General features: G+C 41.4%; 1 protein-coding gene across 2 annotated transcripts in view; it reads left to right on the plus strand.

Moving 5' to 3' along the window:
* Positions 1 to 26,729, plus strand: part of lratb.1 (lecithin retinol acyltransferase b, tandem duplicate 1) — a 156,734-nt gene that overhangs the window by 13,299 nt on the left and 116,706 nt on the right. For both annotated transcript variants that reach the window (XM_060832622.1, XM_060832632.1), the window contains 2 exons: positions 8,424 to 8,512; positions 17,618 to 17,717. In XM_060832622.1, coding sequence (XP_060688605.1) covers positions 8,424 to 8,512; positions 17,618 to 17,717 — 189 coding nt within the window. The remainder of the gene's footprint in view (positions 1 to 8,423; positions 8,513 to 17,617; positions 17,718 to 26,729) is intronic.

Below are 26,729 nucleotides of genomic sequence, written 5' to 3' on the forward strand. Positions count from 1 at the left end.
AGACCATGGCTGATTTGTTTTTGAAATTTCATATTGCCATTTATTCCCAGTAACTTTGATTCCCTTAGCCTAACACGAATTTATTTACGAGGAGAAAGTGAGGACTGCAGATGCTGGAGATCAGAGCTGAAAATGTGTTGCTGGAAAAGCGCAGCAGGTCAGGCAGCATCCAAGGAACAGGAAATTCGATGTTTTGGGCATAAGCCCTTCTTCAGGAATGAGGAAAGTGTGTCCAGCAGACTAAGATAAAAGGTAGGGAGGAGGGACTTGGGGGAGGGGCGTTGGAGATGCGATAGGTGGAAGGAGGTCAAGGTGAGGGTGATAGGCCAGAGTGGGGTGGGGGCGGAGAGGTCAGGAAGAAGATTGCAGGTTAGGAAGGCGGTGCTGAGTTTTAGGGATTTTACTGAGACAAGGTGGGGGGAGGGGAAATGAGGAAACTGGAGAAATCTGAGTTCATCCCTTGTGGTTGGAGGGTTCCTAGGCGGAAGATGAGGCGCTCTTCCTTCAACCGTCGTGTTGTTATGGTCTGGCGATGGAGGAGTCCAAGGACCTGCATGTCCTTGGTGGAGTGGGAGGAGAGTTAAAGTGTTGAGCCACGGGGTGATTGGGTTGGTTGGTCCGGGTGTCCCAGAGGTGTTCTCTGAGATGTTCCGCAAGTAGGCGGCCTGTCTCCCCAATATAGAGGAGGCCACATCGGGTGCAGCGGATGCAATAGATGATGTGTGTGGAGGTGCAGGTGAATTTGTGGCGGATATGGAAGGATTCCCCCCCTCACCAACCCAACCTCCACTCCCAGCACCTTCCCCTGCAACCGCAAGAAATGCAAAACTTGCGCCCACACCTCCTCCCTTACTTCTCTCCAAGGCTGAAAATGTGTTGCTGGTTAAAGCACAGCAGGTCAGGCAGCATCCAAGGAACAGGAAATTCGAAGTTTCGGGCCAGAGCCCTTCATCAGGAATGAGGAGAGGGTGCCAGGCAGGCTAAGATAAAAGGTAGGGAGGAGGGACTTGGGGGAGGGGCGATGGAGATGTGATAGGTGGAAGGAGGTCAAGGTGAGGGTGATAGGCCGGAGTGGGGTGGGGGCGGAGAGGTCAGGAAGAAGATTGCAGGTTAGGAGGGTGGTGCTGAGTTCAAGGGAATCGACTGAGACAAGGTGGGGGGAGGGGAAATGAGGAAACTGGAGAAATCTGAGTTCATCCTTTGTGGTTGGAGGGTTCCCAGGCGGAAGATGAGGCGCTCTTTCTCCAACCATCGTGTTGTTATGTTCTGGCGTTGGAGGAGTCTTTTTCAGTCTTCTCTCCAAGGCCCCAAGGGATCCTTCCATATCCGCCACAAATTCACCTGCACCTCCACACACATCATCTATTGCATCCGCTGCACCTGATGTGGCCTCCTCTATATTGGGGAGACAGGCCGCCTACTTGTGGAACATCTCAGAGAACACCTCTGGGACACCCGGACCAACCAACCCAACCACCCCGTGGCTCCCCCTCCCACTCCACCAAGGACATGCAGGTCCTTGGACTCCTCCATCGCCAGACCATAACAACACGACGGTTGAAGGAAGAGCGCCTCATCTTCCGCTTAGGAACCCTCCAACCACAAGGGATGAACTCAGATTTCTCCAGTTTCCTCATTTCCCCTCCCCCCACCTTGTCTCAGTCAAATCCCTCAAACTCAGCACCGCCTTCCTAACCTGCAATCTTCTTCCTGACCTCTCCGCCCCCACCCCACTCCGACCTATCACCCTCACCTTGACTTCCTTCCACCTATCGCATCTCCAACGCCCCTTCCCCAAGTCCCTCCTCCCTACCTTTTATCTTAGCCTGCTGGACACACTTTCCTCATTCCTGAAGAAGGGCTTATGCCTAAAATGTCGAATCTCCTGTTCCTTGGATGCTGCCTGACCTGCTGCGCTTTTCCAGCAACACGTTTTCAGCACAAATCTATTTACCTCTACCTTGAACATATTCAATGACCAAATCTCCACAGGCCTCTGAAGCAATGAGTTCCCTCCGAGAGAAAAATAATTCTCATCATCTCTGCCCTAAAAGGGTGACCCAATGCTCCCTGTTCTACATCCACCCCCAAGCGTAAGCATCATTTCCATGTTCACCATGCACCATATTCAGGATCTTATAAATGAGTCCCCATCTCACTTTTCAGAATTCCAGTGGAACAAGTTCAGTCGATCCAGCTTTCCTCAGAAGGGAACAGTTGTGCTTTGCAAGAGGTTTTGAGGATCGAGTTAGTAAGGCATATAATGGGCGGCACGGTGGCACGGTGGCACAGTGGTTAGCACTGCTGTCTCACAGCGCCTGAGACCCGGGTTCAATTCCCGACTCAGGCGACTGACTGTGTGGAGTTTGCACGTTCTCCCCGTGTCTGCATGGGTTTCCTCCGGGTGCTCCGGTTTCCTCCCACTGTCCAAAGATGTGCAGGTCAGGTGAATTGGCCATGCTAAATTGCCCGTAGTGTTAGGTAAGGGGTAAATGTAGGGGTATGGGTGGGTTTTGCTTCGGCGGGTCGGTGTGGACTTGTTGGGCCGAAGGGCCTGTTTCCACACTGTAAGTAATCTAATCTAAATAAAGGGAAACCAATAACTGTGGTGCTAGTCATCTCCCTAATATAACAGTGAATGCTAAACCAAGAGATGTTTGAGGTATCTGCGGCTGAAGTATTGAATGAAGAAATTCATGGCCACAGTCACCTTTGCAACAGGTATCAGTACTACCTCTGGCTTCTCTGAAGGTGAAGATCTGTCTGTAAGCAGTGACAGGTATCAGAGGACATAATTCATCAAATGAAAATGATGGACATACTGCTCTTCACTTGGACTGGGGTAAGAGAATTGCTTTCCCAAACCTTAAGTGGATAAGATGTTATTGAGGGCACTTCCCCAACCTCTTTATTCTCCCTTTGCAAGTAACTTGACCTTTTCACAATGTCTGTATTGTGCTTTAGGCCAAGGAGGATGGTAACCATGACTGGGAGCAAATGGTCTGACTGTTCTATCCTTTATTAGAGAAGGGAAAAAAAGACTTTTGGGATTAAATGAGAACATGAAACAACCATGTTCTTACTGAATACTCCAAGGGCAAATGGCTTAGCAAAACCTTTAAAATCCAAACCAAGAATTTCACCATGTGCAGTATCACTCATTCCATAGTGACTTAATTTAAATAGCAGTGCACAACATTTCTGCAAACTCAGGCAGAGAAAGTAGAAGTTGGACAGCAACTAATCTGAAAATGGTTGATATTCTTCTGTGCTGATAGGTGTCCTTTCTGCTGTTGAATACATGTTTCACTATTTACGTTTAATAAAGAACCTTAATTAGATTGTAAATGTCCATATGAGTATCAAATCAGTGCTGCATGTTGATGAAAATCACAGCCTACATACTTTTTATGTTTAGGGTGCATGCAGCCACCACCCATGTTAACACTCACAATAACATCATCGGGACCTCTTAACATTTGTAATGTGCAACCAATGAACCAAAACAATGGATTGAAAGAACCAAATTTTGCAACCTTACTGTTCAGTGGACATTGGTCCTGCATTTTTAACAACGTTATTTAAAATTATATAAAATTAACAACATTATTTAAAATTATATAAGATTTCAAACTTTACATTGTCATAAATCATATTGCTTGAAAAAATATTGAATGAGTTTACCAAGTTCATCTTGTTTGAAGGCAACATTTCTTCATATCTGGAACATTATGAAAGTTTGTTGCATATAGGATAAGTATTTCACTACCACATCTTTAATTTCTTGCTTTTAAATTTTAAAACACTGATTGATCTGTCTGTTCAGACAAACACTATTGCACAGATGCTGTGTTTCTAGCAACACAGGAAATTGGTGCACCTTTAAGACACTCGCAGAAATTAACAAATGCAGAAAACTCAGCAGATCTCTGTGGAGAGATAAACAGAGTTAATGTTTCAAGTTCAACACAGCTCCTCTTCAGAACTGTGGTTTTAAGTGTCCTTACTCCTCCTTTTATTCACAATTGTACACTGTGATTTTGACATTACTTTCAAGCAAAAGAAGGTGGCCTTCTTCTCATATCATTAAACTGAAGAAAATCACTCTTAAAGAAGAGCATGTGAAAGTATTCACTAATTCAGCACCCAGTGCTATTCTACTCGGAGCAGTGTCTTTCAGTTTTGCTTTCTGGCTGTGTTATTAATTGTATCATAAATGAGGCATGTGTTTATTGCTAAGAAAATAAAGCACATAACAGCACACCTTCACAGGCTTATTTCTAAAATATGTACTTTCTAGTTTGTGTCTCATTTTATCAGTCTATCACTGTAAATGTAACATATCCACCTGTCAATTCCTTTGACTTGTTTTAAGGACTAGTTGACACCTTTGTTCCTGTGACCAGAGGGACATTTGGGACCAGAGATGATGATTGATTAGTACCCACAGTAAGGACGTGGGTAATGTAGATGCACAAACTGATCTTAGTCAAGATGTTCAGATGAATATTGGTTGATTATAACCCATTAATTCTGACTAAGAACCAAGAATTTAAATTTACTCTCTTTTGATATAAAAAACATAGAGAGCAAGTTTAGTTATATCCTATATCCTACATCCTATCCACTGTTCCCTCTAAAATACACCTGTTCTGAGATATCTCCAAGATTCTGTGCACATCAGAAGTCCATGCATTGAAGGAAAATTAGAGAGATTGTTGTTCTTATCTCAGAAACGTTTCATAGGACCATTGTTAACTAGGGTCTCAAGAATATTAAAGAACCTTGTTTTGACTTATTCAGAGGATGAATGCATCATTGGCTTGGCGAACGCTGAATGCCCTGAAGAATGTGGTGGTGAGCTGTGTTTTTGAGCCATTGTAATCCATAGGGGCACCCACAGTGCTGTTAAGGGAGGGAATTCCAGGAATTTATCCTGGGTACAGTGAAGGAACAGCAGTATTGTTCAAAGTTAGGATGGTGTGCAACTTGGCTGGGATATTTTGATAGTGGTATTCCCATGCAGTTGCTCCACTAGTAATTCTGAGATGGTAAGGTCTACACATTTGGAAGAGGCTCATTGAGTTGCTGCAGCGTGCCTTGTAAATGGTGGACACTTGCAACTGTGCATTTCTGGTGATGGAAATGATTGTTGAAGGTGTCATATGGGGTGTCAGTCAAATAAGCTGGTCTTGGATGCACAGAAAAATGTCCTGCAATTTTTTTTCTCATCAGATAATTAGTCAAAATTCTTTGAAAGCCATAATTAAATCTGTCTTGATCATGCTGTAGGCAGTTCATTTTAAATCCTAACAAATGTCTAAGTAAATGTGTCTTTGGTTCTTTGCCATTCACCTTAAATTGGTGTCCTCAGGTTCATAATTCTTCTGGTAATAGGAAGTTTATTTCTACCTTTCTCTCCAGATTCCTTGTTTATTCGTGTATCTCTTCTCCAGGTCTTCTGAACACTCTCCAAGGAGAACTGACATCGATTGTCAATCCATCGTTGTAACTGAAACAGTTATCCCTGAAGCAGTTCTCATGAATCTTTTCTTCCCCATTTCTAATATATTCACTTCCTTCCTAAAATATGCTGTGAACTGGACACAATCATCCAGTTAAAGCCAAACCAATATTTTATGATGTTGTACTCTAGTTTCCTAAAAAGGTAAAACTGAGGACCCAGATGCCTTATTAGCCATTTTCCCACTGGGGAAAGATAGGCTTCCTCCCAAAATGTATCGCTCCATACTTCTTCATGTTAAGTTTCATCTGTCATGTTTCTGTCCATTCTGCCACCCTGTCCATATCCTCTTGAAATCTGTAACTGCCACCTCTCATAGCTTGCAGTGCTTCCAATTTCTCTGCCATTCACAGATGTTGAAATTATGCCTTGGATATCCAGTTTTAGGTTTTAATAATCAAGATCATGAAAGGTAGTGATCAGAATATCCATCCTTTTGAAATCTCACTATATACCTTCCTCATTTGGAAAAACAATACTTTATCACTACTCTCTGATTAGTGTCACTTGCAGCTTTGTATCCATGCTGTGACTGTCCCATTAACTCCATGGACTTTAACTTTACTAATAGCATGTTATGTAGTATTTCAACAAACGCCCTTTTTAGTACAGATACACCATATTAACTGCCTTATCCTCATTAACCCCCTCCACTATCACATGAAAAAGCTCAGTTATATATTTAATTATTTGTTTAAGAGACTATTAATTTTACCTTTTTGCCTGATTACCTTTTCCCACAACCAAGATTAAGATAACTGGTATGTAGTTTCTGTGCTTATCCTTGCATCCTTTTTTAAACAATGTGTAACATTTGTAATTCTGCAGTCTTTGATATCGCTTCAGTATCTGGGGATGATTAAAGGATTAATGACCAGTGTCTTCATAGCTTCCAACTTTAAATCCCTCGGCATTCTCACAAATGTCCATCTGGTCCTGCTGACTGAGCAAGTTTAAGCGTATTCAATCTTTCTAAGATTGAGGTTTGTTAAGTTATTTTAAGCCCATACAAGAAGCACCTTCTCCACTATAACTTTGATGAACGACACGCTAACTAATTTTTTAATCGTGTCAGCCATGGCGTCGACTTCCAAGTATAAAATTGTTGGCCTCATTGATCCATTTACCAACCTCTTATTTTTTATATTATTCTGGAAAGCTTTCAGATTCTCTTTTTCATTTGCTGACAGTCTCATATTCTCTTTTTGCTTCTCTCATTTTATTTTCTCCTCTCAACTTTCTGTAATCAGGCTGGTTCTCCATTATTTTATCAACTTTACATCTGTCATATGCATGATTTTTCTGCTTCAGCTTTTTTCCAAATGTTTTATCATTCATAAATGTGTTGGTCCTACCTTTCCCCCTTGTCGGAATGTATCTCAACTACACGCAATAAACTTCTTTAAATGCAAGCTATTCTCCCTTTGTAGTTCTGCCTGCCAATCTTTGATTCCATCTTACTTTGGCTAGAAGCATTATCTGCTCACTGAAGTTAGTCTCTGTAATTAATTTTTACTTTTTAAATTTGGATTGTTCCTGTCCTTTTCCATAGGTAATCTAATCTTACTACCGTATGGTCACTATCTCCTAATGTTACCTCATTGGCACTGGATCCACTTGACTTCATTTCCAGAGCCAGAGAATTTAAGGATGGACAGTAAATGCTGACCAAGCCAGTAACACCCACATCCATGAATGACATTTAAAAAAAGCAATGCCTTCTCAGCGCTTTAACTGGAATCAGACTGATGTTAAAAAAAAACACATGGTTTGCCTGTTCTGTCTTTTACACAGTTACTAGATTAAATTCTCTACAGTGTGGAAACAGGCCCTTCAGCCCAACAAGTCCCCACTGACCCTCCGAAGAGTAACCCACCCAGACCCATTTCCCTCCAACTAATGCAGTTTAGAATGGCCAGTTCACCTGGCCTGCAGGAGGAAACCAGAGCACCTGGAGGAAACACATGCAGACGCAGGTAGAATGTGTACAGATAGTAGCCCGAGGCTGGAATCAAACCTGGGTCCCTGGCACTGTGAGGCAGCAGTGCTAACCACTGAGCCACCATGCTGCCCAGTCTATATCAGAACAAAAGACCTCCATCATAACTACTCTATAGTTTTTCCACCTCTTGACTTTCCCAGAAGATTTGTTTCTCCATGTCTTTGCCACTTATCAGTGACTCTTAAAATACACCGAGGAATGCAAAGGTACCTGTCAATTCTTAATTCATATCATAACTTCAAAATAGCAGGAGTAACTTATACAGATTACAGTGACCTACGCAAAGCGCTCCAGAATTCCGTCAATTGAATCAATAGTTGAAAAATGGACCTTCTTGGGAATTACAAATTACACAAGATTTTATATAGTTGCTACAAAACCTTTTTATTACATGTTTTAATATAATTATGTATTGAAATTATTTTCAATACAATTAAAGAAGCATGTTTCACAAATATGAAGTGTCCCAAAGTACTTTGTAGTCAGTCAATTACTTTTAACATAATCCTGTCGTCATGTAGAATTAACCTCTCTTCTAAAGACAGAGAACTAGTTTAAATTGACCAGAGTGAATTTAAAATTGCAGAATTAACTGTCACATTTTGCTGTAGAGTGCATTAATGTCAAGAGATCTGTTGCCTCCTATGACCACAGATGGAAAATCATGGCACTTTTTTGTACCACTTGCAACTATTAGGATCAATCTCAGGGTTAAAACTTGAGACCAAACTCAATCTTTAAGTGATCGGCATAGTGGTTCAGGGATAATTGAATCCAGGTACACAGGTGTAATTCAGTCTCTAACTGAAGTAAAGAAAGATTTTAATAATAAAAAGAAAAGGTTTTCTTAGAGCTAACAGTTATGTATTGCACACACCTTTTTATCTTTTTTGCCAGAAAGATTTGCTGAAAGAAGCAGGCATTACTGACATGGATAATGGAAGTCCTTTCCCTGCAAATGTTCAAAGTTTGAATGCATATTTAGGGTGAGTACTTACTTTTGCTCTGATGCCCAGGATTAAATATGTATTTTATTGAGTATTTTTTTTTAACAAGTTCACTTTTACATTTGCTGTTTGGCAAGAGCTCACACATTTTCAACACAAGGTGAATCTCTGCCTGAGTTCTGAGAAGTCTGTGCAATATCATTTTAGGAATATATCTCATTGATGGACAGTATACTGACTGAAGTGAATTTGGATCTTGAGAGCGATATTCGTGGCAGATGTTTTTTAAAGTAAAAAAGGCGTCAGTATTTATACTGTATGGACTGATGGCATGTGAGTAGCCCTGAGCTCTGGCAACTGTGCAGGGACTTGTGTAGTAGTAGACACAGGTCCAAGTGGATTGGTATTGATGTTTGCAATTATACCAGTTTTCAGTACATGCAAAGCAGAGCATGAGTCCATGATATTGAAGTAGGCCAGTGATTCTTGGAATGGACAGATATATGATGAATGTTGTATAATTCAAAGAAATGAACTTCCAGAATAAGTGAATCAATATCTATTAATTATGCTCAGACTGGGTAAATGTGATTTTTAGTTGTGTATATGTTAAGTAGTGGGAATGATATTGAATTTGAAAACAAAAGAGAGCTCTGGCATTTATACAGTGGCTACATGCATACAGAACAAACCCAAATCTTTCGCTGCTGATTATTTATATTTGAAGTGTACTTGTTATGGTTATGTGGGCAAGCAGAGCATTCTGTTTGCATACAGTGAACTCCAGAAACAGAAAATAAGATCATTAATCTATTAACGCATTTATCATCATATTGTTTAAAGAACATATATTACAGGACACTGAGAGTATTTCCAACTCTTTCTTTGAATTGTTCTTGGAGTTTTTCACATGGGAAGCCCTGGATTAACATTTCAAATGAACATTGGTTGTGTTTTAGTTTTAAGTTCCATGTAAGATGGAAAGCCTCAGCTTAGTGTCTGTTTACGTTCAGTACCAGCAAGCAGTTATCTGGTATGAAGGATAGCATCGCTGACAGTAATGTATTCCCCAAAGTACTATTCTGAAGTATTAGCACAGATCATATATTCAGGTCCTGGAGTGGAATATGAACCCTAACTTTCTTACTGAAGTCAAAAATGCTGCTGCTAACATTGTTTGGGACATAATATTATCACCAGATCTGGACGAAGGAGCTGGAGGGTACTGTTGCTACGTTTGCACATCACACAAAATGGGTGGAGAGTATTGGGGAGGCAGGGAGGTTGCAAATGGACTTTGATTGGTTAGGAGAGTGAGAAAAGGAGTGGCAGATGGAATACAATGTGGGAAAATGTGAGATTAAGCCCTTTGATAGAGGTGAAGACTTTTTTTTAAAATGAGGAAGGCATCAGAAATCTGAAGCACAAACGAACTTGGGAGTCCTAGTTTAGGATTCTTTTAAAGTTAACATGCAGATTCAGTCAACAGTTGGGAAGGCAAATGTAATGTTAACATTCATTTCAAGAGAGCTTGAATACAAGAACAGATGTACTGCTTAGGCTGTGTAAGGCTCTGGTCAGACTGCATTTGGAATATTGTATGTAGTTTTAAGTCCTGTATCTAAGGAAGGATGTGCTAGTGTTGAAGGGGGTCCAGAGGAGGTTTACACGAATGAAGAGCTTGTTCAACGAAGAGCAGTTGAGGACTCTGGGTCTGAACTTGATGGATCTTAGAAGAATGGGGGTGGGGGGAGGAGAAATCTAATTGAAACTTGCAAAATACTGAAAGGCTTGGACAGAGTGAATGCGGAGAAGATGTTTCCAGTAGCAGGAGAGACTAGGACTCAGAGTGAAAGGGTGACCCTTTAGAACTGAGACAAAGAAGAATTTCTTCACCCAGAGAGTGGTAAATCTGTAGAACTCATTGCTGCAGATGACTTTGGAGGCCAAGGCATTTGAGTATATTTATCACAGAAATGGATTATTGACTAGTAATAGGTTGGGGAAGAAGGCAGGAGAATGGGATTGAGAAACATATCAGCCATGACTGAATGGCGGAGCAGACCTGATGGGTTGAATGGTCTTTTTCTGCTCCTGCATCTTATTATGATCTTATAATAAAGTGAATAGAAACGCAGAAATGCTATGGCAAAGTTCCTGGGACTTACGTCAGGAATTGGACATTATACTTACCAAGTAAAGCTTGAACAATATAGAGCTTGTTTCACTGAATCTTGGGAAGAATAAGGAGGATCCTGTGGAGAATATTCAAAGTTTTCAGGGTTTTGGCAGATTAAATTCTCATAGCTTGCCACAGAATGACAAATCAGAAAAAACAAACAAAATAGAATGTTGTTAGCATCTTTTTCAGTGAGGAGTGGCTGTTGACATGTAGGAAAGAATTTTCAAATTATAGCTCTTGAACAAGTGAGGGACAAGTGTAGTAGATTGCAAACGCAATTGTTCAAGGAGTGGGCTTTGCTGTTAACCAGCCATATTACAAACCCTCATCTGGGTTCCCTCTCCAATCACACACAAGCTCTATTATTGAGAAGACCAGTCAGTCTTGAAACCGATGTAGCTAAATATGGGAGAGGCTATAAGTAGCAGGACTGTGATGCTGAAGATCTGGATAATTGCTGCCAGAAGTTTAATCACTTCACAAGGTGTGTAAAGGCAAGTGTCTTATCACTCACAACTAATAATCACCACTGTCTCATCATCCTAGTCTTCTCTTGAATAGCACTTCTCTGACTGACATATCTTATAGGGGACACATTCCTTTTTCTCCAGCAGCCCCCTCCAGCCCTCATTTCAGCAGACACTCCACATTGACCTTCATTCAATTGCATACAGTTATCCTTCACAGAGACCTCCTCAAAACTGCCCCATTCCAACCTCAACACATATTCTACTATTCACAGTTGTAACTCTTTGCTCCCTTTCATCATAGGAAAAGTGTGCACAGAAATCCAGAGATTGAGAATTAAACTGGATTCTCTCTCACATTTTTTCACTCTCTCCATCTCTTCCCCCTTCTTCCCTATCTCTCTTCCCCCCACCCCCACTGTCTTTCTGACTCTCCCTCCTGTCCCCTGCACATTCTGGATGAGAAATTGCACACACTTTCATTCCCTCGCACGTTCTCTGTTTCTCACATTCCCTCACCCATTCTTTCTCTTTCACATTCCCTCGTTAATTCTTGCTCTGTCAAATTCACTCCCACATTCTCTTTTCATATTCACCCACACATTGTCCCTCTGGCTCCCTTTCCCTGACACGTTCTCTCTCTCATTCCCATTCCCTTACATGACCTTTCTTCTTTCTCTCTCTCTCTCGTAGTCATTGATTGTCTACAACACTTAAGATCTTAGGGTAATGAGGGCGTGAAATTTTGTTTGACTCGCAGGAACTTGCAAACTTCATAAGGACTTAAGAAATAAAAGCAGGAGTAGGCCATTCTGCTTCTCTCAAGCTTGTGTCATCATTATTCACTTTGGGCTGGAGAGGCTCAGTGCTGGAAGGACTCTTTTCCAACCTAGTTTATTGCATCAGGTGCTCCTGATGTGGTCTTCTCTACATGGGCCGACCAGGTCTCCCAGTCGCTGCCCATTCCCCTAACCACTCCCTTTCTGACATGATCATTCTTGGCCCCCTCCCATTGCCAAAACAAATCACAGTTCCTATTAGAAGAACAACACCTTATCTTCTGCCTGGGCACCCTACAGCCTGGAGGACTCAACATTGAGTTCTCCAGTTTCAAATAACCTCCCTTCCCAGCCCTCCCCTCCCTGCTACTGCTCCCAACCAGATTCATTCCTCCCATTGACCAACCAGGTTGCACCTTCTACCTATTTTCACATCCCCACTTCACCACCCTGCCCCCGCCTACCCCTTTACCTGCAACTGCCCCCACACCCATCCCCAGCCCTGAAGAATTGGTTACACCCGGAACGTTAACTTCTCTACCTCCTGAAGCTGCCTGGCTTGCTGTGTTCTTCCAGCTTCCTGTCTATGTCTCAAACTTGTCATAGGGATCAAATTCTTGATATTTCAGATCTTTCTACCATTTATTAATTTTGGTTATTTTGGGTGTACAACTCTCTGGGATAAAGAATTCCTGATATCTACTACTGTCTTAGAGAAGAAATTCCCTCATGTCTCAGTTTTAAATTAATGTCCCTTTATTCTGTAACAACGCCCCCTCATTCAAGATTTCCCCATCTACTCTGGCAAGAATCTTGTATATTTCAACAGATCACACCTCATTCTTCTAAACTCTCACGAATAAAAGTTTAACCTATTTAACTATGCTCAAGTCAACCTCTTCATGTCGGGAATTAGATTATTGAGTCTCTTTCCAACTGCCTCTGATGCCAGTATGTCCAGTCTTTAAAAATAACAGGTCTAAAACTGTACGCAATACTCCAGGTGCAACCTCACCAACACACTGTACTGTTGTAACAAGACTTCTCTATTTTTAAACTCCTTAGTAGTAAAGGCCAACATTCCATGCACCTTCTTAATTACTTGCTGTAAATTCATCAATCCTTAATCCATCATTCTGTAAAATGTGTTCTCTGATCTGAATCCATCTGTAATGATATTCCCCATTTTGGGATTACTTCTCTACTGTTATTAAAGCAATATTTGTTCCTAAACACACTTGTTAGAGATAGGCTTCCTTTCTCCCAGTAAATTTGTCGATAATAACTAGACAATATAGAATCCCTGCGGTGTGAGAACAGGCCCTTCGGCCCAACAAGTCCACACTGACCCTCTAGAGAGTAACCCACACAGACCCCTTCCCTTACCGTATGTTTATCCCTGAATAATGCACTTAACCTACGCCTCCATGACACTATTGGCAATTTAGCATGGCCAATTCACCTAACCAGCACATCTTTGGATTGTGGGAGGAAACCAGAGCACCCGGAGGAAACCCATGCAGACACGGGGAGAATGTGCAAACTCCACACATACAGATACCTGAGGGTGGAATCAAACCCGGGTCCCTGATGCCGTGAGGCAGCCGTGCTAACCACTGAGCTGTTTGCTCCTGACTTGGTAGGAAGACTCCTTTGAAAACAATTTCTAACTGTCCCCATTGCCTGTTTGGATTGAGCTGATGTAACCTGCAAATATTGACTGGTCTTCCTGGGTTACATTGGGCAGATTCCCATGTATTGCTGAAAGTATTTTGCTGTGAGTCTGCATCTGTCCATCCTCTCTGGGATGGCTCCCCTCCTCTTGTGTGCATTTCTGTGGTATAGATTGTGAGATGATGCTGAGTACAGTGTGGTGCTACCATCCTTTTCTCTCGTTCCCAGGTGTCATCAGCACTTTTTACAAATCCTTGTACTTCCCATCGCATTTCACATCCTCTTCCATATCCCTCTGTGAATGGACCATGTGTATTTCCTCCAGACCAATTGCTGCTGCTTCTACCAGACTGCTTTTATCGTTATGTCATCTGTCCATCGATTACCTAATTGAATGGTGTTGGTTCCCTTCTGATGCGCTTTCACCTTTCTCACTGCATTGGTAGTCTAACAGCTTGTCAAATTCCTGAATTATTCTCTCATTCTGTGTCTGCCCTCCTCCTCCGGTGATGTACCCCTTCAATTCTATGTTACTATGTAATCATGTGAAATCCCAAAAGCTTACCTGCTGTCTATATAAATGTTCATCTATTATCACATTATGTTCTAATCATGCATTTAACATTTCAATTTGTTTTCAAAGGTCCTTTTTCTTCTCTCCAACACACCTGAAGATATGAGATGATATTGTCTACCTACGGAATGCCTCAGTAACATTGTCAAATAGAAATTCCTGTTAATTCTTATTTACTATGCTTTAAGCACATGAATGCTTTAACTATTAAGTGAAATAAACTTTAAAAAATCCTTTAGCTCGCTTTTTCTTAAACTCACAACAAAGTGCATTAACAGTTTTTAACTTCTCTTGAGACGTTGAAACATCCTTACAATATCTTCACCAACAATGCTATGTGATCCCCAGCATTAACATCTTTGGACATGTTCATTCTTTGCATTTAGGCCTTTGGACATTTCACAATTCCAGATTCCAGAATAAGAGATTTTCCTGTTCACAAAGAGCTGTCTGTGGGTCGCAGTGCAATAATTTCCCATCTATAATACTCCACATGCAGTTTCCTGTGATGGAAGTGTCATCTGTGTCTCAACGACTGACAAATTCAGACTCATGCACACACACATGCAAACCTGCTCACCAAAACCACATACACATATATGTGTGTGTGTGTGTATGTATATATATATATATATATATATATACACACACACACATATATACGCACACACACACACACAAGCCCACCTCCCAACTGCTCCCACACATATGCACACACACACACATCTCCCCCAATCACATACATATGCAACCCCCCCTACACACACAAAAAAGCCTCCCAGCTCTCTTCCATCCCACCCCCCCACATACAGGCAAAAGCCCACACCCCACAACCACATACACACGCACAAACACCCTGCCCAGACACACCACTTGAACACGATCACATCCAGCAGTGGAGCAACTGCTTATCCTAAGTTATTATAAAGAATATGAAGTAAGCGCATCAAATTTTGATAAGTATGCTAATGGTGAAATCCAGTTTTCTAGTTTGTGGCCTTTGTACAGGGTAGTGAGCTGTCTGTAAATACATCCTTAGTGCTGTTAAAGTGGGAGTTCCATGATTTTGAATCAACAACATTGAGAGAATGGTTACTATTTCCAAGTCAGGGTGGTGTGTGACTTGGAGGGGAGCTTGTAACATGTGAACATCCTCTTTCTGTCTGCAAAGAACAGGGCCCTGTGTATTAATATGTGATAAGGCCAGCTTTCACTGAGAAGCACAAGATGGCCGATGGCTGCTGGTCACTGAGTCGTAAAAGACTATTGCTGACAACAACATTTTCCTAGGTCAACTAAAGCCATAAGTAATGAAACTAACATTTGAAGATAACAACACATGAACAATAGAACAGTTGTAGTTGGTGCATACATTTGAGAACATTCTGTAAGCCATATATAAAACAATGGCAACGTTTGAGGTTTTAATTAACAATATTTTACATTTGATACTACTCTGTAAACCATAGATAAAATGATTCTAGAGATCACATTATTAATTGTTTAATCAATAATTATAGAACCAAATAAGTTCATAAAGAGATTCAAATCAGATCACAAATGGTTAATGACAACCACAAATGTTTCTCTCTCTCTGTCTCTCTCTCTCTCTCTCTCTCTCGCTCGCTTTAGATATTGGAATTTTATTTGCAATGTGCTAAGCCACATCTGTGTGTAAGAACTGATCAAAAGTCAATACTCTTGTTTTACCTGTAATGAGAAATTTCTAATTAACTATTAGTCCTGGCAAAATTATTCAGACAGAAAACATTCTGAAAAGTTTCAAAAATATAAATGTTTAACTGTGATTGAGCCATGAGCCTGTTCATCTATGAGAGTCATGGAGATGTAGTGCACGGAAACAGACTCTTCAGTCCAACTCCTCCATATAGATCAGATATCCTAATCTAATTTAATCCCATTTGCCAGCATTTTGCCCGTATCCTCACTGTAAAAAAGTTGCCCCTTAGGTCCCTTTTGTATCTTTCCCCTCTCACCCTAAACCTATGCCCTCTAGTTCTGGACCTTTCCAGCCCAGTGAAAAGACTTATCCATGCCCCTCGTGATTTCATAAACCCCTAAGGTCACCCCTCAGCCTCTGACACTCCCGGGAAAACAAACCCAGCCTATTTAGCCTCTCCCTATTTAGCTTAAACCCTCAAACGCTGGTAACATTCTTGTAAATCTTTTCTGAACCCTTTCATAACATTCTTCAGCCAATCACACAGTGACAGCTTGGCTGTGCTGACCAATAGTGAAAGGGCACTGGAGGCCGGTGGGGGGGGGGGGGGGGGGGGGGGGGTGGGGGGGGAGGTGTTGCGATTGCTGTGTGTGGTGTGGTGTATGGTGTACGTCTGCATTCTAACTTTTCAGACCTGTGGATTATTACTACTATTCTATGTTTGATTTTCTGTATTTGATTATCTGGTATTTGATTCTGTTCTGATTTTTTTTTCAGTTCTTTGGTCTGACCTGGTTCTGTTCTGTTTCTTTTTGTGCCTTTATGATTTTTTTTGTTCTAAGCTTACTATTGTAACTTGGACTCTCATTGAAAGGTATGAGATTTACCATAGTTCCTAGTACACAGTTGTGTACCACACTGCAAGCCTAACTGATGACCTTAAATTGGTTGTTAGTGTAATGCTAGGTATGTAGACCGAACATTACAAAGATCAGCAGATAGTGTCAAACAGTATGTCTCCGTGGCTATTCGCTGTAGGTGGGGTAATGATTCATTTCAAACAGCCTGTGTCCAACATTCAACGTGACTGATTGGTCGACATTGCTAAATAAGCTTGAGTACAAAGAATTACATTATTGAATCTCAATGAATACAAGATAAAAAGCTTCAATAAAATGTTAAAAAATTACAAAACACCAGGTTTAATTGGAAGCTAGTTTTGGAGTGCCTCTCCTTCATCAGGTGGAGCAGCACTCTGAAAGCTAGTGCTTCCAATTAAACCTGTTGGACTATAAACTGGTGTGATGTGATATTTAACTTTGTACACCCCAGTCCAAAATGGGCATCTCCAATCAATAAAATGCATTGTTTTCAGCTTTGAGTGAAGTTGGCTCATCAGAGTAAATAATAAATGGGGACGGCATGGTGGCTCAGCAGTCAGCACTGCTGCCTCACAGTGACAGGGACCCAGCTTCTATTCTTGCCCCAGGTGACTGTGCAAGCTCTACACAGACATTCTCCCTATGTGCACGTGGATTTCCTCTGGGTGCTCTGGTTTCCTCCTACGGTTCAAACGTGCAGGTCAGGTCAATTGGCCATGCTAAATTGCCCATAGTGTAGGTACATTAGTCAGGGGTAAATATAAGGTCGGGGAATGGGTGTGGGTGGTTACTCTTTGGAGGGTCTTGTTGGGCCAAACGCCCTGTTTCCATACAGGGAAATCTAATAAGGGAATCTAATCTTGTCTAATATGCCATTGTAACTTTGTTGAATTTATATTTGAACAGTGCCAAACCAATCAGCAGAGCTCTGGACCTTGGAGCTGACATAGTCATAACTGGCAGATGCGTCGACAGTGGCATTGCTCTGGGACCTCTTATTCATTCTGTAAGGCACTCTTTACATTATTATGGTTCCTAGCTTTTCACTGATCATGTAATATCATGTATTAACATGCGAGATCATGGATTTCTCAATTGTAATAGAGATGAATTGACAGGACATTTAAAAAAATTGGGTAGCATTTTGAGAGGGCATTTTGTACCATTTTAAAATTAACCATTAGTTAATTAAACATTCAACCTTACTGATATAATGAGAAGGGGAAGCATACTATGATATAAGAAAATCACACTAACATAGGAAAAGTAATGATATTTTAATTTTCTTATAGAGTCATACAATGCAGCAAAGACACTTTGGCCCATCATGCCTGCTCATTCAAATAATTAATAACTAAATATTTAATCATTAACTGGTAAATTATTAATTTAACCAATAAATTTCCTACATAAATAAACATCCAGCTTCAGCCATGCTTTCTGTCGATTGTTTTAGGTCAGTTTCATGATGTACTTACATACCACATCACCTCTGATTTAAAAAGGTTCAAACCCCACAATAATGGCATAAGCACATGTTGTCGCTTCTGTGCAGTGTTGAGGAAGTGATAAGCTGTCGGGGTTGTTAACTTTTGAGCTAGACATTAAAGCAAAGCAGTTTCTCTCTCTAGAACATCTCATGACATTGTTTGAAAACAGCAGAGGAGTTGTCCCCAGTATATTGGCAATTTCTTTAATCCATTAATTGACATTACAAACAAAATAGGATTTTGATCTTCACCTTGTTCTTTGTAAGACATTACTATATGCAAATTTACCTGCCAAGTTTTCTACATTACAGCAGTGACAGTATTTTGATAAAGCTTTGACAAAGGGTCAGTTAGACTCGAAACGTCAGCTCTTTTCAGAGCACCCAGAAGAAATCCACGTGCACACAGATGCTGCCAGACCTGCTGAGATTTTCCAGCATTTTCTCTTTTGGTTTCAGATTCCAGCATCCACAGTAATTTGCTTTTACTATATTTTGATGATTCTGTATAAGCTATAAAATACTTTCAGAACATCCTCAGATTGAGAAAGATGATTGATACATACAATGTTTTTCTTGTTTCATTCTTGCAATAATGTACACATTATTGGGTTTGCTACTTCAGGTTAGGTTATCACAGTTAAACTTAGTTTAACCCATCCTAGGAAAAAGACCCCTGCCATTCACCTTCTCTACGTGTCATCTTCACAACTTACCTTCTACCTTCTTTGTGTCATCACTGAATTTAGTCACTGTACTTTATGTCACTTTGTCCAAGTCCTTGAGATAAATTATAAACAATTGCAGCCTCAGCATTGTTCCTTGTGGCACATAAAATAACAGGTTAAATGTTGACTATACAGAGTACAGGCATATACTTTTTGACCCAATTTATTCAAATTTAAACAACATAAATCTCCAACACTCTTAATTACTTGTTCCTCACATGCATAATAACCAAATTCTTATCCAATTATACTGTAATTAGCATACAACCATCTTACTCTCGAGTTGCATTTGGTTTCAGGCATCCTTGTCAGACCCAGCAAATAACCTAGCTGTGTGCTTGGCACATCTTGTTAATCAAAAAAATGGCCCATCTATCACCAACTCTCATTTTCTGTGAGCTAACCGAACCTCTATTCAGCCCAATATGTTATCCCCTACACAAAGATCTGTTATTTTAGATAGTTACCATTAACAGAGTTGTTGTCTCTGGTTTGTTACCCATGCCACGTGATAGAGAGTCGAGGAATAGGGAGAGAGAGCAGTTAAATGCGTGGCTACAGGGATGGTGCAGGAGGGAGGGATTCCAGTTTCTGGATAACTGGAGTTCTTTCTGGGGAAGGTGGGACCTCTGTAAACAAGATGGTCTACACCTGAACCTGAGGGGCACCAGTATCCTTGGTGGGAGGTTTGCTAGTGCTCTTTTGGGGGTTTAAACTAACTCTGCAGGGGCATGGGAACCTAGACTGTAGCTTTAGGGTGCAGGACCTGGAGTGTAGGGAGGTTAGGAACATGGCATCAATCTCGAAGGAGGGTGCCTGTAAACAGGAAGGTGGCTTGAAGTGTGTGTACTTCAATGCAAGAAGTATATGAAATAAGGTAGGTGAACTTGCAGCGTGGGTTGGTACCTGGGAGTTCGATGTTGTGGCTATTACGGAGACATGGGTAGAACAGGGACAAGATTGGTTGTTGCAGGTTCCAGGGTTTAAATGTTTTAGTAGGGTCAGAGGTGGGGGTAAAAGAGGGGGAGGTGTGGCATTGCTTGTCAAAGGTAGTATTACAGCAGTGGAAAGGACGATGGATGAAGACTCGCCATCTGAGGTAGTTTGGGCTGAGCTTAGAAATAGGAAAGGTGAGGTCACCCTGTTAGGAGTTTTCTACAGGCCTCCTAATAGTCCTAGAGACGTAGAAGAAAAGATTGCGAGGATGATTCAGGAGAAGAGTGAAAGTAATAGGGTGGTTGTTATGGGGGACTTTAACTTTCCAGATATTGTCTGGGAAAGCTATAGCTCAAGTACGTTAGATGGGTCGGTGTTTGTCCGATGTGTGCAGGGGGGTTTCCTGACACAATATGTAGACAGGCCAACAAGAGGTGAGGCCATACTGGATTTGGTTCTGGGTAACGAACCAGGCCAGGTGTTAGAATTGGAGGTAGGTGAGCACTTTGGGAACAGTGACCACAATTCGGTGACTTTTACTCTAGTGATGGAGAGGGATAAGTGTGCACTACAGGGCAAGAGTTATAGCTGGGGACAGGGAAATTATGATGCGGTGAGGCATGACATAGGATGCGTGGCTTGGAAAAGTAGGCTTCAAGGGAAGGGTGTAATCGATATGTGGAGCTTGTTCAAGGAGCAACTATTGAGTGTCCTTGATAAGTATGTACCTGTTAGGCAGAGAGGAAAGGCTCGTGTGAGGGAACCGTGGTTTAATAAGGAATTGGAATCCCTTGTTAAAGGGAAGAGGGCGGCCTATGTAAAGATGAGGCATGAAGGTTCAGTTGGGGCAATTGTGAGCTATAAGGTAGCCAGGAAGGATCTAAAGGGAGAGCTAAGAGCAGCAAGGAGGGGACATGAAAAGTCCTTGGTTGGTAGGATTAGGGAAAACCCAAAGGCTTTCCACAGGTATGTTAGGAATAAAAGGATGACTAGGGTAGGAATAGGTCCAGTCAAGGATAGTAGTGGGAAGTTGCGTGTGGAGACTGAAGAAATTGGGGAGACACTGAATGAATACTTTTCGTCAGTATGCACTCACGAACAAGACATTGTTGCCGATGTGAATATTGAGTCACAATTAATTAGAATGGATGGCTTTGACATATGTAGGGAAGAGGTTTTGGAAATTCTGGAAAGGGTGAATATCGATAAGTCCCCTGGGCCTGATGGCATTTATCCTAGGATTCTCTTGGAAGCAAGGGAGGAGATTGCAGAGCCATTGGCCATGATTTTTATGTCCTCGTTGTCTACAGGAATAGTGCCAGAAGACTGGAGGATAGCAAATGTGGTTCCCTTGTTCAAGAAGGGGAGTAGGGATAACCCTAGTAACTATCGGCCGGTGAGTCTTACCTTTGTTGTGGGCAAAGTTTTAGAGAGAATTGTAAGGGATAGGATTTATGAACATCTGGATAGGAATAATGTGATCAAGGATAGTGATGTGATCATGGTTTTGTGAAGGGCAGGTCCTGCCTCACAAACCTTATTGAATTCTTTGAGAAGGTGACTAATGAGGTGGACGAGGGTAAAGCGGTAGATGTGGTTATATGGATTTTAGTAAGGCGTTTGATAAGGTTCCCCATGTTAGGCTACTGCAAAAAATACGGAGGTATGGCATTGAGGGTGAGTTGGAGGTTTGGATTAGGAATTGGCTGGCTGGAAGAAGACAGAGGGTAGTAGTTGATGGTAAAGGTTCATCTTGGAGTGCAGTTACTAGCGGTATTCCGCAAGGATCTGTTTTGGGACCATTGCTGTTTGTCATTTTTATAAATGACCTGGAGGAGGGGCTAGAAGGTTGGGTGAGCAAGTTTGCGGATGATATGAAAGTCGGTGGAGTTGTTGACAGTGAGGAAGGATGTGGCAGGTTACAGCGGGATATAGACAAGCTGCAGAGCTGGGCAGAAAGGTGGCAAATGGAGTTCAATGTAGCTGTGAAGTGATTCACTTTGATAAGAGTAACAAGAAGATGGAGTACTGGGCTAATGGTCGGATACTTGGTAGTGTGGATGAGCAGAGGGACCTTGGTGTCCATGTACACAGATCTCTGAAAGTTGCCACCCAGGTAAATAGTGCTGTGAAGAAGACGTATGGCGTACTAGCTTTTATTGGTAGAGGAATTGAGTTCCAGAGTCCTGAGGTCATGTTGCAGTTGTATAAGACTCTGGTGCGGCCGCATCTGGAGTATTGTGAGCAGTTTTGGTCGCCATACTACAGGAAGGATGTGGAGGCACTGGAACGGTTGCAAAGGAGGTTTACCAGGATGTTGCCTGGTATGGTAGGAAGATCGTATGAGGAAAGGCTGAGGCACTTGGGGCTGTTTTCATTGGAGAAAAGAAGGTTTAGGGGTGACTTGATAGAGGTGTACAAGATGATTAGGGGTTTAGATAGGGTTGACCATGAGAACCTTTTTCCACGTATGGAGTCAGATATTACGAGGGGGCATAGTTTTAAATTAAGGGGTGGTAGGTATAGGACTGATGTTAGGGGTAGATTCTTTACTCAGCGAGTCGTGAGTTCATGGAATGCCCTGCCAGTAACAGTGGTGGACTCTCCCTCTTTATGGGCATTTAAACGGGCATTGCATAGGCATATGGAGGAAAGTGGTCTAGTGTAGGTTAGGTGGGCTTGGATCGGCGCAACATCAAGGGCCGAAGGGCCTGTACTGCTCTGTATTTTTCTATGTTCTAATGTGGTATCAAATGCTGTATAATGTTAGTGAACAGTACTAGCGGACAAGTTAAATCCCACTGTCCTGCTTTAATTTTCTTCCCTTTTTATTTTCAGTTGTTTTCCTTTCTCTTGTTTTCATTGCTGTTTCTTTTCCTTACTTTTTCAATTTTTTTTCTTATTTTTCTTCAATTCAAATCTTTACATTTTCTCTTCTTCATTTTTTTCATCTAGCCAAAGTATTTTCATTTTTCTTTCTAAGTAATTTTCTTTTTCATTTCTAATTGTATCTTAGTATATTCTAGCTATGACATCTCAATTTCCATTTTCTCTTCGAATTCAAAATTGTTTTCAGTATCTCCTCCTTACAACATTGTGCTTTTATTTCTATCTTCAGTTTATCTGCTGACTTTCTCAGCTTAGCCTAATTCAAAGATTTCAAATAATCTACTGCTACGTCATCTACCTCCAGAACTCTTAGCAACATTCAGAACTGTCTTGAGAAGCAAATCCTGCGTTTTACCACAATGTTCAACACCTTCATGTTTAAAAGAGGCACAGTTGATCTTTATTCAAAACTTTCAAATCTCAGTCAACAGCCTCCATTTGTTATGAGGCGTTGGAAAAACACAGCAGGCCAGGCAGCATCCGAGGAGCAGGAGAATCGACGTTTTGGGCATAAGCCTGAAGAAGGGCTTACGCCTGAAACGTCGATTCTCCTGCTCCTCAGATGCTTCTGGCCTGCTGTGTTTTTCCAGCACCACATTTTTCAACTCTGGTCTCCAACATCTGCATTCCTCAATTTCTCCATTTGTTATGATCCCAGCTGCGATGGTACTACTGGACAAGTAGAATCATAGCATACCTAAAGTGTGGAAGCAGGCCATTCAGTCCATTGAGTCCACATCGACCTTAAGCATCCCACCTAGACCCACCTCCTACCCTGTCCCTGTAACTCTGCATTCCCTGTGGCTAATTCACTTAGCTTGCAGATCTCTGGATTCTATGGGGAATTTAGCATGGTCAATCCACCTAACCTGCACATCTTTGGACTGTGGGAGGAAACTGGATCACCCAGAGGAAAGCAACACAGACACATTGTGCGACTGTGCAAATTCCAAATAGGCAGTCACCCAGGTTGGAATTAAACTCGGGTTCTTGGTGCAGTAAGGCTGCGGTACTGACCACCAAGCCAGATCTCAAATGATTCCTGGTCTGATAGTTAATTTTATTCAACTAACATCGTAGTCATTCACTGAAACATTGCCACATGAAATTGCGGAATCTCTTTAAGTGCAAAACTAGCACGGTTGAGAAGGGGTGTGGCTGTAGTTCACTTGGACTTTCAGAAAGCTTTCAATAATATCCGACATAAGGGATTAACATGTAAAATTAAAGTGCATGGGATTGGGGTAATATACGGGCATGGATTGAGAACTGGTTGACAAACAGGAAATGAAGAATAAGAATTCATGAGTACTTTGCTGAATGGAACAGTGACTAGTGGGGTACGTCAGAGATCGGTCCTTGGACCACAGCTGCTACAGTATACATTGATTTGAATGAGCGAACTAAATATCTCCAATTTTGCAAAAGACACAAAGGTGGGTGTAAGAGTGAACTGTGTGGAGGCAATGGAGATGTTGCTGTGGGATTTGGAGAGGCTGAGTGAGTGGGTAAATGGATGGCAGATGAAGTGTAACATGGATAACTATGAAGTTATCCACTTTGGTAGCAAAAACGGGAAAGCAAATTATTATCAGAATGATGATAGATTGGATCAAGGGGAGTTACATCGTGACCTGAGTGTCCTTGTGCACTAGTCACTGAAAGTAAACATGCAGGTACAGTTGGCAGCGAAGAAGGCAAATGATATGTTGGATTTCATAGTAAAGGAATTCAAGTGCAGGAGCTGCGGTGTCTCGTTGCAGTTATATAGGGTTTTGATGAACCCACACCTGGAGTAGTGTGTGCAGTTTTGGTCTCACTATTTAAAGAAGGATGATCTGGTTATGGAGGGAGTTTAACAAAGGTTTATCAAGCTAATTTCTGGGATGGCTGGACAACTTATGAGGAGAGACTAGATCAGTAAGGAATATATTGACTGGAGTTTAAAAGAGTGGGGTGGGGTCACATAGAAACTTATAAAATTCTAACTAGGTTAGGCAGGGTAAATGCAGAAAGGATGTTCTTGTTGATCAAGGAGTCCAGACCAGGGTTTATAGTCTAAGAATACAAGAGAGGCCATATGTTGAATTATAGAGATCTACACCATAGGTTAAGGTCCTTTGGCCATTGCATCAATGCTGGTGAAAAACAATCATCAAACTATTCTAAGCCCATTTTCCAGCATGTGGTTCATTGCCTTGCATGCCTTGGTATTGCAAGTGCATATTGAAATGCTTTTGAAATGTTATAAGGATTTTACCTCTACCTCCCTTACAGGCAGTCCGTATTTCAGATTCCCATGACTCTTTGGGTGAAAATAGGATTTCCTCATATATTCCCTAAAATTCCAGCCCCTTACCTTAAATCTATGCCACCCCCAATCATTGATCCCTCCATCAAGAAGAAACGTTTCTTACCCTCTGCCCTGTCTTTGCCCTCATAATTTTGTATATCTCAATCATGTCCTCTCTCAATTACTTACTCAAAGTAAAATAACCCCAAGATTGTTAATTTCTCTTCATAACTGAAACTGTCCAGAAGATAACCTGGTAAATTTCCTCAGCATCCTCTCCTGTGCATTCCGCCTTTAATCTGGATTCCAGAACTGCAATTCCAATACTCTCATTGTGGCTTAAACAGCAACAGTCCCAGCATAACATCACTGCTCTTAAACTCAATGCGTATAATTACAAATGTGGGACAATACAACGATCATTGGACGAACTAAACAGAGAACAGCCAGAGAATGTCAACAGGCGAGGCACTTATCCACGGACTCCATCAACAAGCACTTTGACCTAGACCCAATGTACCGGCCACTACAATGAACAATCAGAACCAGCAACTGGAAGCAGCAGAAATGGAACCAAATAAATTCCCGAAAACGCAGTACTGCAGCCCTTCACAGGAGGCTCCAAAGCACTGAAGATGTCTCCTAGACAGGGGACGAAACATCTTAAATCAACTTCCCACTTTGGCAAACATATTCACAACCACGGCAACCAGCCCCGAGATCCAAATCTTTATGCAAATGCAAGTGTGTAACATATGCCACCTTAACCACTTTATCCACCTCTTTGTCCTGATATTTCAAGGATTGAGATGAGGAGACATTTCTTTACCCAGAAACTGGTAAGCCTATGGAATTCTCTGCAACAGGAAGCAGTTGCAGTCAAAATACTAAATGTTTCCAAGAAGGTGTTGGATATTGTACTTATTGCTAAAGAGATCAAAAGTTGTGAGGAAAAAGCTGGAACTGGGTATTGAGTTGAATGATCAGACATGATGATATTGAAAGATAGAGCAGGCTCACACAGCTGAGTGGCCTATTGCTGCTATTTTTCTGGATTTCTACAAAATAAAGATTCAATCTATTGCCCAACACCATCACTTTACAGTAATCCAAATACAGAGAAATTACTCATGTAATTATTATCAAATCTTAAAGTTTGACATAACTGATTCTCTGCAATTTTGTATTATGTGTAACCACCTTACATGACCACTTGTACAAAAATCAGAGCTTAGACTTTCTTAGCTATGAATCATCTGCAGAATTCTCACCAAAGACTAATACCCGGATTTTGCCTAAACTAAACTTTTCTCTTGAAGTAACTTATTCCCTCATCTACTTTGAAAAAAATAGCCTCCTGTCTAGGAGACAGAATATAGATGTTTCTAACTCCAGTCAATTCTCTTACAAACTACTTGAAAAATTGTCAGTCTCTAAGTTTACAAATGCAAATCAATTCTTGATATTTAAACTGAAAACAAATTAATGGCTTTCAATGTTTATTCTACCTGTTGTAAGCCTGCAAGTATAAATAATTATCCACTAACATTCAAGGGTTTCTGATCATAGTGAATAGCAGAACAGGCTTGAAGGACTGAATGACCTCCTCCTGCTCCTAGTTTCTACATGTCTATGTAGGCCTGATCTTCAATAAGATTGTAACTGATCTACCCCTGGCCTCAA

This window comes from Hemiscyllium ocellatum, chromosome 1, assembly GCF_020745735.1.
Source record: "Hemiscyllium ocellatum isolate sHemOce1 chromosome 1, sHemOce1.pat.X.cur, whole genome shotgun sequence".
NCBI classification, from domain to species: Eukaryota; Metazoa; Chordata; class Chondrichthyes; order Orectolobiformes; family Hemiscylliidae; genus Hemiscyllium; species Hemiscyllium ocellatum.